Consider the following 12,469-nt stretch of genomic DNA (forward strand, 5'->3'; position numbering starts at 1 on the left):
AGGTTAACCCCTTTATGACTATGGGATTCATATATGTTACATGTCCTAAAAAGCAGGTCCTTGGGGACGGTAAGACATATATATACGTTTGTGCTCAAAAGTTTGCATATTGTGGCATTGATTTTGAAAATATGACTGATCATGCAAAAACAGTCGAAGGCTAGTGATCATATGAACTAATTTATTATCACATAGTTGCTTGGCTTCTTTTTAAATCATAGTAACAAATATCACCCTAATGGCCCTGATCAAAAGTTTACATACCCTTGAATGTTTTTCCTTGTTACAGACACACAAGGTGACACATACAGGTCAAAATGGCAATTACAAGTTCATTTCCCACACCTGTGGCTTTTAAAATTGCCATTAGTATCTGTGTATAAATAGTCAACGAATGTGTTAGCTCTCATGTTGATGCACAAAACAGGCTAGATACAGAGCCATGGGGAGCAGAAAAGAACTGTCAACAGACCTGTGTAACAACATAATGGAACTTTGCAAGGAAATAAGAAAAGGGTATCAAAAGATATCCAAAGCCTTGAAAATGCCAATCAGGACTGTTCAGTCACCTGTTAAGAAGTGGAAAATTCGGAGATCCTTGATACCAATTCTCCAAGGGTATGCAAGCTTTTGATCACAACTGTACATATACAGTTGAAAATGTGGTTGCAGTGGACCTCCTAGAAAGGTAAGTGAGGTGTCTGAAATCCTCAAGGGGTGTACTTTTAGGGAATATATAGTTTTTGCAGGGATACGTCAAAATATGGGACTTTTGCAGTGTCTCAAATGAATCATTGCCCTAGTAATGTGATCTGCCAAATTTGACGCCAAAACATTTGAAAAACATAAAACTTACCCCACAACATCTGAGAAACGTGCCATAAGCATGCATGTAGGGAACACTCACAGGTGTTTAATACGGTAAGCTGTTTGGCACATATTGAAGTTAAATGGTTAAATAAAAATAAATGGCTAAATATTTTTGTCCAATTTGCACTGGCTATATTATATGTGTAGTTTTTTATAGGTGAACCTGAAACATTTTACTTTTCCATACTAAATGATAGTTTATACATATTATTTTAAAAGCCCTATGTCTCCTGGTGAAAAAAAAATATATCAAATTTGCGGTGCTAAACTAAATGAGTTGGTGGAAAATCCCAGGTGAATAAAGACATAACAAAAACACTGGTCCGGTGCTGTAGCAGGCAAAACCCCTCATCGTGAAGATGTGGATGTTCACCATAAAAGTACTGTAGCAACTTTGTAAGTTCATTTTTTTTCATTGGTTGGATAATTGCAGTCTGTTCCTGCTTATTGAGTTGCCTTATAATACTGTCCTGTAACATGCTTTATGAATTATTATACGTTAAAATGATAATGCCAGCAAAATAAGCTATGAGCTAATTTGCGGTGAGTTTATGTGTTTAAGTAAATACACCTGTGTGTAACTTTCTATCATGAGAAATATCATATATTATGATTATATACTTGATAGATTCCCCCCCCCCCACAATCCTATTTAGGGGTGGTTCTTCAACACACACACACACACACACACACACCTGTGGTATTGTGTCTGCGGAGGTGGAAGGTTGCTGGTTGTCCCACCAGAACAAGCTTTTCTTATTGCATTAGATGTCGGCTCCGAAGCCAGTTACTGACACAATATCTCTTGAGAATATCACTTTCTGAAAACACACTTTTTTTTTTTAACAAGAATATTTCTTGTTTATTTAGAGATTACCTGTTGGAGAGTTGAGTGACCAAGGCTTGACGTTGGAAGAATGGCTGCCCTCTGCCTGGATTACAGACACTGTCCCTAGACGCTGTCCTTTTGTGCCACAAATGGGTGATGAGGTATGTTGGAATTTTGTCATTTTTTCGCTACCTCTTATTGCATCCTTTTAATTATAACGGTAAATCTCTAAATAGGGTTTAAAAATGATGTCTCTTTCTCTGTTGAAGATCCCGGTGTGAGTCGTATGCGCATCTTTTAATTACTTTTTATACCCTCAGGTGTATTATTTCCGGCAAGGCCATGAAGCCTATGTTGAAATGGCAAAAAAGAATAAAATCTACCGAATTAATGCTAAGAAACAACCGTGGCATAAGATGGAACTGAGGGTAAACTGAGTTGTATCATAGAAATGACCTTTTTGTTGAAGTTGTAAATATAAATAGTTTACATTAATGACCCTTTATTTGAATAATTGGTCATTGCAGCCCCCTTAAATATTTTGTTCTTTGATTCACAAACTGGATTTTGGCTGCTTAAAAATCTGAAAAATGATACTCGTTGGTTTTAGTTTTGTATTGAACTTTGTAGAGGTAAATACACATTACTATATTTTTTGGTATGAACTTCTTATGCAGAAATTATGATGTTTTCATATTGATCTCCTTTGCAGGAACAAGAACTCATGAAAATTGTTGGAATTAAGTATGAAGTGGGGTTGCCTACACTTTGCTGCCTTAAACTTGCCTTCCTGGACCCAGACACTGGTAAATTGACTGGTGGAGCCTTCACAATGAAGTAAGAAGCTATTTGTAGATTTTGGATTTAAATACAACATACTGTTATTTACAGCAACACCCTAGTGATAGACTCTCAATGAGGCCTGATACAAATGTAATACCTGTATGTGATCCTTCTCTGTTATGAATAGCCACAGCCCACCAAGGACAGCTAGTGCTCCAGCTGGTCATGTTGGCAGGTATCACTAACCATGAGTAGACAAAAAGTAAATAACTTCTCTATCGGATCTTCCAGCCTCTCAAAACCAGAATCAATACTAGACAGCCAAAAAAAAGTGAAATCATGTGCTGACTTGCACCCAACGCCCTTACTATAACCTCAAAACAGAGAATGCAATAATAAGTTCTCCTAATTTAACCTACTTGATAAATAAAAGATGTTGTTACGCATCGGATACTAGTTAACCCCTTAATGACAATTGCTGGTTCTGGCACGGCACGGAAAAACAAGTCGTTTACGACAAATGACGTGCCAGAACCGGCACGTCTTTAAACGGGTGCAGAAAGCGATCTACGTTCGCTTTCTGCACCCAAACGGCGTTGCTGTAATGCCTTGACCTCGAGGCATTCAGCATAGCCACGATCGGCACCAGGGGCCATGTCTGGCCCCTCCCCGGGGCGTCAACAACCGCCATACATTGTATGGCGGCGGATGCCCGTTTTAAAAGCGAACACCTCCTAAACTTAAATGGTGTCGCTGGAATGCCTCTATCAGGAGGCATCCAGCGACACCAAACACTTACCTTTGGATGGACTGTGACCGCTCCGGAGAGCGGTCACAGCCGCAGCTGCCTGTGACCTTCGCCACCAGCAAGATGGCGGCGGCCCGGGAAAAAAAATAATGAAGATGAAAAAGTTCGCTAGACGGTCTCCAGACCCTCTAGAGAACTCTGGCTCCACTTGCAGGTTGAATACAGGTACTGCATTCAACCATGCAAGTCAATGGAGCCCAGCTTTCTAATCACAGTCTGATTAGTAAAAATAAATTAAAAAATAAAATTAATAATAATTAGAAAAAAATAGTAAAAAAAAAAAAAACAGTAAAATGTAAAAATAATTTCCCACTGATGTCACTATCAGGGGAACCTTCAAGTTGAAAAAAAATTTTAGAACATTTTTTTAAAAAGGCAAAAAAAATAAAAAATATATATACCGTATTGGCTCGGATATAGGCCGCCCCCGTATATAGGCCGCACCCTAAAAGTTTGGTGCTTTTTTAAAGAAAAAGTTTTTTTTCTTTAAAAAAGCACCAAAAAAAACATGCTGCCACTCTGCCCCCCCCCCGAGATACGCTGCCGCTGTCCTCCCTCCCCGCGATACGCTGCCACTGTCCTCCCTCCCCGAGATACGCTGCCGCTGTCCTCCCTCCCCGCGATACGCTGCCGCTGTCCTCCCTCCCCGCGATACGCTGCCGCTGTCCTCCCTCCCCGCGATACGCTGCCGCTGTCCTCCTCTGCCCCCCCCTCCTCGACTTACCGGAGCAGACTCCCGGGTGTCTTGCGGGGCCGGCGAGGGACATCTACGCAATACGCGTATGCAACTTCCGGTACCGGAAGTTGCATTCGCGTATTGCGTAGATGTCTCCCGCCGGCCCCGCAAGACACCCGGGAGTCTGCTCCGGTAAGTCGGGGGTGGGCAGAGGTAAAACGCTTAGATAACCTCCCGTGCCGGCACCCCCCCCCCCCCCGTGGGAAGTGCTGGCAGGGGAGGCTGTCTGAGCGTATCGGGGAGAAGGATGCAGGTCCCCTGCACCGCTGCGGGGGATCTGTATCTTAACCCCGCTGCCTGCCCGGCGCCCGGGACTGCATGTCCCGGGCGTCGGGCGCTAGACCCCGAATATAGGCCGCACCCCCACTTTAAAAACTTAAAGTGGGGGAAAAAAGTGCGGCCTATATTCGAGCCAATACGGTATATATATATATATATATATATATATATAAAATATATTTTTGTGAGCAAGTCCTAAAATTAGCACATTAGCTTAAAACAATTCTCGCATTGGAAAGAGTTAAAATACTGGCATATTAAATGCCCATGGGGTGTCTACTTTTAAAAAATGTATGATTTGATGGGGTAAACTGAATTGTCCGGGTTCAACAATGTCCCAATTAACATGGGGGGGGGGTAAGGATGGCCACACATCTAATTTCCAATTAGAAAAATGCACGCGTACCAAATGTGGCCTTTTAGTTCCCCCCAAAAATGACAAACCCATGCATGTGGGGTATCACTGTACTCAGGAGATGTTGCTGAACACATATTGGGGTGTCGGGTGACCGCGGCATATACCAGGAGCTGTAAATTCATACATAACATAGGTGTGTGGGGGAAAAATGCACACAAAAGAATACTCCTGCAAACTTTGAAAAAATTCTAGTGGTAAAATGTGTGCATGCAAAGAGTTAAAATACCACCATTTAAAATACCCTGGTGTGTCTAGTTTTCAAAAATATATGGTTTTGTTGGGCACACTGAAATGGCCCGGCTCAAAGATGTACCAAATAGGGCATGGGCAGTGGATGCCCAAATGCCAAAGTTCAACATTGAAAATGTGCATGCCCCAAATGTGGCCCTTTTGCCCCCAAACAGCCAGGCAAAATCATTCATGTGAGGTATCTCTGTACTCAGGAGATGTTGCTAAACACATATTGGGGTGTTTTATGATAGTGACATATACCAGAACCTGTTTATTCATACCTGAAGTAAAATGTGTGTGAAAAAACAAATGCAAAAAAAATTACTACCATAAAGTTTGACAAAGGCTGATGGTAGAATTAGTGCTTGGAAAGGGTTAAAATACTAGCATTTGGAATACCCTGGGCTGTCTAGTTTTCAAAAATATATGACTTGATGGGGTAAATTGCATTGGCCGGCTTCAAAGATACCCGAAATGGCACATGGGAGGAAAAATTACCAGATTTGGAAAAAATGGCTTTGAAATAGCAAAACGCTACCTGTACTTATTGCCCCATAACGTGTAGAAAAAAGCAAAAAAACATAAAAACATTGGGTGTTTCTAAACTCAGGACAAATAGTAGAATCTATTTAGCAGGTTTTTTCATTACCTTTTATAGATGAGTAAAAGATTTTTCTAATTTTTTTTCTAAATTTTTCACCATATTTTATACTTTTTTTAATAGTAAATATGATACAATCAAAACAATGATTTAAAGAAAGCCCTTCTTGTCCTGAAAAAAACAATATATAATGTGTGTGGGTTCAGTAAACGGGAAAGAAGAAAATTACAGCTAAACACGAGCAGCGCAGAAATGTTAAAACGGCCATTGTCATGAAGGGTACAAAAAGTAAAATCAGCCTTTGTCACGAAGAGGTTAATCATACTGGTCCCAGTTTGTGACTGTAGTGTACTGTCTGTTGCTGCAACTGAAAAGATCTAGTTTTTAGTGAGTTGATTGTGTAGGCAGGCAGTGTTAAAAAAGCTGATTGATGCGTTATATTGTGGCTAACTTTTTTCCTGCTGATTTTTTATTAGGTATCATGACATGCCTGATGTGATTGACTTTCTAGTTCTGCGCCAGCAGTTTGATGAGGCCAGGCGGAGGCAATGGAGCATAGGTATGTCTCAAAGCAAACTAATGAGACGAAAACCAAAATGTGGATATTTCTACAGCATTTTTTCCCCTTAATCTCAGTAACATCCATGTTTTAGCATCTGATCATTGTGTACCTGGAACACAAATTGATAGGAATGTTTCTCATTCCGTATTTGAGTATTGTGCCATTACTGATTACATTATCATATGTAGATTAATGAACAGACAGCAGGAAGAACATGTTCATCAGAATTCTCAAAAGATTCTAAAATATTCTTAACCCTTTGCGCCAAGCAGGTCCAATTTATTTTTCTGGAAAAAAACACATACTCTTAATTTTTATACAAAAGTTATATTTTCTTATTACAACAAAGCAATTAATAATAACTACTATTCTAAAATCATATATTATGTCCGTCTCTTTTTTTTCATTGTATGACAATTTTATTTTTTATAATCATTCATCAGTAAAATCACATTCAGTGTCACTGTAGTAATGGCTAATTCTTCCTTATAATAGCGACATCTAGTGGTTACTAGGAAATCCAACATTGAACCACAAGCTATAAATATTTTTTGCTATAATAGCGACACCTAGCGGTAAACTAGTGAACCAGACAGAACCGCCAAAAATATTTTGTCGGATATATTCCGACATAGGACCGCAAAGGGTTAACCTTCTCTTATTAAAACAGAAAAGCTTTAGAGTCATCTGCCCCACTGTTCTGTGTCTAATACGTAACTTGCCAAAACTAGTGTAAGAGCTGTAATCTACAAGTTCCCAGTTGCAACATTCCCTAATTTGTGATGGACTATGTTCTCTACATAGGGGATCGTTTCCGGTCTGTGATCGATGACGCTTGGTGGTTTGGAACCATTGAGAGCCAGGAACCACTCCAGCAGGATTACCCTGACAGTCTGTTTCAATGCTATAATGTCTGGCAAGTATTTGCATTAGGGATTAGTATTCCTGGTTTCTCATGATTTAAAAAATGCAAAATGGCTGCATTTCAGGCAGTGGAAATAATTTTGAGTACTAGACATTTTTATGTATTTTAACATCTGTTGTTTTTTTTTAAATTCGTGAAGGCTGTGATTCTGAAGGCTTACTGATACCTTGCATAGAATATGGTGTTTTGTTTTTATATTATGTAAACAAACTCAATGTATATGTTTTTTTTAGTTGGGACAATGGCGATACTGAGAAGATGAGTCCTTGGGACATGGAACTAATACCTGATACTGGTTCGTATGTAAAGCTTTATGAGCATATGAATGGGTTGAGAAAGGTAACAATGCTTGTTATTGTGCAATTTCAACATCTAACTTTTTAATATCCTTCTTAGCTGTGTTTCCTGATGAGTTGGGCAACAGTGTCCCATTGACTGAAAACGAAGTCCGGTCACTACTATACAGGACCCTGGATGGAGAGTGGGGATGCCGGAGCCGGGATGAAGAATGTGAGAGAATCATTGCAGCAATCAACCAGCTTATGACCCTTGGTAACCTTTGTCTTTTTTGGGGGTGGATCATTCAGCATAAAGCATGTTTTCTTGGTCAGCAATGCATTTCTCTTTGCTTTAGATATTGCTTCTGCTTTTGTGGCGCCTGTAGATCTTCAGGCATACCCACTGTACAGCACTGTGGTGGCGTACCCAACTGATCTCAGTACAATCAAAGAGCGTCTGGAAAACAGATTTTATAGGTAATGGGTTATAAACAAATGTAATATATTAATCATTTAAAACACAGCAAAATGTGTGACAGCAAAGAGCTGTTTAGTAAGAGATAACATGTGTCCACGTTTATCCTGCAGGAGGCTTTCATCGCTAATGTGGGAGGTCCGATACATAGAGCACAACACCCGTACTTTCAATGAACCGGGAAGCCCAATTGTGAAGTCTGCCAAATTTGTTACGGATGTCTTACTGCATTTTATAAAGTAGGTTAACATTAATGAAAGATGTTGATTGTACTGTAGTACATACCTGATCCCCCCCCCCTCTATCCTTTCCATGGTGTATTTAAAAAATATATATTTAAATTGTCCAATTCAACTAGATCATGTTGCATTATGTTGTTGAAATGTGACATTTGTGATCTTTTTTCACCAGATGATTACATATTCTTTTGTGTTAGTGTATAGATATTTGGGCAGGAATAATGTCAGTACAAAAAGAGCTAAACTCGTATAATTTACCTTGCTAGAACATTAGGGTAGCATTAGGGTACAGCACTGACCTAGAGGGACAGATGGAGTATGATCACTCGTAAATTCTTTAATCCCTTAACTACCATTAAGTAAGCAAAGAAAGCGATCAAAGATGTTAGTTTAAATGGTGTTGCTGAAATGCCTAGATAGCGAGGCATTCAACAATATAGTGAAACCCCACCTCAGTACGCATAGTGATCGCTCTGGATAGTGGTCACAATTGCCATTGCGTGAGAGTTTTCCTCTTGAAAGATAGTGGCACCCTTTAAAAAATCTCTCCAGACCCCCCTGAAAACTCTGGGCTCCCCTTGCAGGCTGTATTGCACTTAAATTTGTAAGTCAATGGACTTACTTTCGCATCACAAAAATGTAATTGTCTGGCTTCAAAGATATCCCAAGTAGGACATGGGGGCAGAAGGACCATATGTCAAAATGCTAAGTTAAAAAATTGAATTGGGCATGTCCCAAATGTAATGGGGCATTTTTGCTCCCAAATAACCTGACAAACCCATGTATGGTATCACTGTACTTGAGAGAAGTTGCTGAACACATATTGGGTTGTTTGGGAGTGACATATACCAGGAGTAGTAAACCTATTCCATAAGTACAATTTGTTTGGAGAAAAAAATCCAAAATAAATTACTACCACAAAGTTTGATAGTAGAATTAGTGCATGGAAAATGTTAAAACACTAGCATTAAAAATACCTTGGGATGTCTAGTTTTCAAAAATATATGTATTAATGGGGGTAATTTGAATTGACAGACTCCATAGATCTCTGAAATAGGACAAGGGCTCAGGATTACCAGATTTGAAAAATAAAAATATGGTTTTGAAATAGCAAAAGGCTACTTGTGCTTATTGCCCTAAAGCTGCAAAACACAAAATCCTAAAACCTTTGGTATTCTAAACCTGTGTAGATGGTTAAAATATTTTTCAAATCAAAGTGAGCAAAAATGGTTTTAGTTTATTTTTTTTATAGGAAATTAGATATGATCAATAAAATGGTGACTGAAGAAAGCCCTTCATGTTTTGAAAAAGCAATATATAACTTGTGTGGGGGCACTAAACGAGAGAGAAGAAAATTGCTGCAAAAATGTTAAAACAAATCTTTGAGAAATAACCTTTTCATTAGCCAATGATAGCCCACTTAAATATGATTGTTTTCATGCAGGGACCAATGTTGCTATGACATTATTCCACCGTATAACAGTATGAAGAAGAAGCTGTTGTCAGACTCTGAAGAGGTAAAAAAAAAAAAAAAACGGTGCTTTATGGATTTTGATTACATATGACAACAAAAAGAATGGTGTTTATTATACTTTTTAGCTGTGATTATTATATATTAACTTGCTTGATGAGCATTATGAGAGACTTAATTTAAAATGTAAAAACAATTGCATTTTCTAACCAGGAAGAAGAGAAAGATACAGATGTTCCTGGAACCTCCACAAGGAAAAGAAAGGTAAAGTATGTCATGTATATGAGAGAACTATCAGATCAATAGGCATGTGCTTTGCTTAACCTGTTCATAAAATACATGCCTATTCCGGACAGCTTCCATGTTTTTAGGAATGTTACTGTACAAATAATGCATAGTGCTTATAAAAGTATTCAATAAAAATGATAAGAATATCTAATAAAGCTGTTTGCGTGCTGCATTTCAGGAATATCAGCCTAGACGAAGGCTACGAAGCAGAGCTCAATCATATGATCTACATTCCTGGAAGATTCAGTGCAAGGAGCTCTTAAATCTGATTTTCCAGTGCGAAGACTCCGAACCTTTTCGTCAGCCCGTGGACCTCCTAGAGTACTCTGTAGGTTCCTGGTACTTAAACAGTGCGTCACAGTACATAGCAATATTGTTAGAAACATTGTAGTAGTATAAGATAACACTGCATTAGAAATTTCATTGGCCTAAGTTATAAACTTAATTATTTTTTCTTTAGGACTACAGAGATATCATTGACAACCCAATGGATTTTGGGACAGTGAGAGAAAATTTGGAAGCAGACACCTATGAATCCCCAATGGATTTGTGCAAAGATGTGAGGCTCATTTTCAGCAACTCAAAGGCTTACACGCCAAGCAAGCGATCTAAGGTATGTTTAATACATGTGCACTCATCCAGTTCTGGTGCCTTTTTAGGTTTAGGATGTGATCGTGTTTTATGAAACATTTCAGTTGTTTGATGGTTTATTCTTCTCCCTACAGATTTACAGCATGAGTTTGCGTCTGTCTGCCTTTTTTGAGGAACGGGCAAGCACCGTTTTATCGGACTATCAGTCTGCTCTGCGTTTCCACAAACGTAACATCATAACCAGGTGTCGTAAGAAAAGGAATCGAGATAGCTCTTCTAGCAGTAGCCCTGCTTCCAGGTAATTATAAGTAAAGCATTGTGGCATTCCAAGATGTTCACAAGTGTCTCACAAGTAACTAGACATGTGCTCGCCATTTGACACATTGTCACATGCACATGTTTGGTAAACTGTAGCCTGTGCAGCTGAAAAGGTAGTTACTAGGAATTTTTAAAATATTTAATATTTGACATTTGATTCTCTCTTTTTTTTTTTTTTTTGCGTTTCCAAGTCCGGAGAGGAAGAGACGGTACGTAAGGCACCATGCAAAGCAAGAGGTTAGTGCTGTGTCTGATGGATCAACGTCGCTTCGGTCAGGAGCTCATAAAGCGTCAGCCATCCAGGTTAACGGAAAAGCCACAGAAACCAGTCCTATGGCTCGTACCAGGAGTTACAGGCGTCAGATGGACCCAGTTGTTGCTGAGCAGCCATCAACATCTTCTACAGTTAAACCACTGCCTGCCAAGCCCCATACTCCTACAGTTGTGGGGAAATCGGGTATGTCTCCTGGTGGAACGAGCCAAACGGCAATTGATTTAACGCCTTCAGTGCCAGGGTTTTGTTTTACCATATGCAAGTTTCATTAAGATTCCTTTTTACATGTTTGATGTACCCATGCAATCATTGCCTTTTTAGGATGTATATGTATGTCCATAGGAGACTGAAGTGGCTAAGTAAATTAGAAGAATGCACAAGTATGTGGCAGCTGCATTTTTATCATTGACAGCAAAAGAGAAGAGGGACTTAAGAGAAATAATTTCTGACAGAATATAGCTTTTGGGGCACTGTTTAATGTTAGACTGTTTAGCTAGAGTGATTCTCCCACTTTTCAGATCTCTTACAGACCTCACCTATTGTGTACAATTTGGGAGAGAGACCAGAGCTACTAAAATGGTGTATGCTTTGCAGGATAAAAATGGTCAGAAAGACTAAATGATCTCAATATGTATAGCTTGGTTGAAAGAAGATGTGAATATGTGATAAAAACACATGTTTATCTCCAGAGCGTAAGCTTGCGAGCAGAGCCCTCTTTAACTATTGTATTGTCTGCCAAATGTGGTTTTGTCCTACCCCTTATTATTATTAATTATTAATGTATTTTAAGTTCTGTGTAAATTGTTGGCACAATATAAATAAAAGATATTTCAAAGGGGGATATAAGAAGAGTGTGAAACTAGAGCATCAGACGCTTAGATTTATTGTAGCCAAATAAATGATCAGCCGCCCAGCAGACATGGTGGACTCTAATAGAGTGAGGGAGTCTGATACGTGTAATGGCTTAACAGTTTGCTTGTAGAACATCAGAAATGGCACCTGGGCTTTGTAGGATGTATATGATTCTACTTATTTGGAGAATGTTTCAATTATCCTTTGGGTCTGGAATAAAACAAAATAATTTGTCAACAAATTTTTTTTTCTGTGCCAATAAACAGCTATGATAGAAAACACTGGGAGAAACGCCAAATGTCAAACTGCAACATTTAGCCCCGGCCAACAAAGCACAAGCCAACAAACCAATAACAACATGTCCAAAGAAAACTTGGAGAAAGATAAACCAATGAAGCGTCGGATGAGGTCAGCCGTTTACCCAAGTCAAGGTAACCGTCGGCTTTACTTGCTGTACTATTGTTGCTTTAACAGTCTTTAACCACTTTAGCCTTAATGCATTGTTTCTGTACACTTTAAGGACTAAAGGGTATTTTTTGTTATGTTTTCAAGCATAATTTCCCTCTGTCATATTTAGTTTAAGTAAATGATATATTGTTTCTTCAGGGCAAGTTGGGCTTTTTTTTTATTTTATGAAATTG

At 39.0% G+C, this 12,469-nt stretch overlaps 1 protein-coding gene across 2 annotated transcripts in view; it reads left to right on the top strand.

The window, feature by feature from the left end:
* PHIP (pleckstrin homology domain interacting protein) overlaps positions 1 to 12,469 on the top strand; it is a 56,618-nt gene that overhangs the window by 42,036 nt on the left and 2,113 nt on the right. For both annotated transcript variants that reach the window (XM_053458557.1, XM_053458559.1), the window contains exons 24-39: positions 1,741 to 1,860; positions 2,020 to 2,127; positions 2,412 to 2,536; positions 6,032 to 6,114; positions 6,922 to 7,033; positions 7,276 to 7,337; positions 7,439 to 7,594; positions 7,677 to 7,797; positions 7,909 to 8,034; positions 9,479 to 9,551; positions 9,719 to 9,769; positions 9,972 to 10,121; positions 10,254 to 10,406; positions 10,519 to 10,682; positions 10,894 to 11,159; positions 12,095 to 12,259. In XM_053458557.1, the coding sequence (XP_053314532.1) occupies positions 1,741 to 1,860; positions 2,020 to 2,127; positions 2,412 to 2,536; positions 6,032 to 6,114; positions 6,922 to 7,033; positions 7,276 to 7,337; positions 7,439 to 7,594; positions 7,677 to 7,797; positions 7,909 to 8,034; positions 9,479 to 9,551; positions 9,719 to 9,769; positions 9,972 to 10,121; positions 10,254 to 10,406; positions 10,519 to 10,682; positions 10,894 to 11,159; positions 12,095 to 12,259 (2,035 nt within the window). The remainder of the gene's footprint in view (positions 1 to 1,740; positions 1,861 to 2,019; positions 2,128 to 2,411; positions 2,537 to 6,031; positions 6,115 to 6,921; positions 7,034 to 7,275; positions 7,338 to 7,438; positions 7,595 to 7,676; positions 7,798 to 7,908; positions 8,035 to 9,478; positions 9,552 to 9,718; positions 9,770 to 9,971; positions 10,122 to 10,253; positions 10,407 to 10,518; positions 10,683 to 10,893; positions 11,160 to 12,094; positions 12,260 to 12,469) is intronic.

The sequence above is a fragment of the Spea bombifrons genome, chromosome 3 (genome assembly GCF_027358695.1).
Source record: "Spea bombifrons isolate aSpeBom1 chromosome 3, aSpeBom1.2.pri, whole genome shotgun sequence".
NCBI classification, from domain to species: domain Eukaryota; kingdom Metazoa; phylum Chordata; class Amphibia; order Anura; family Pelobatidae; genus Spea; species Spea bombifrons.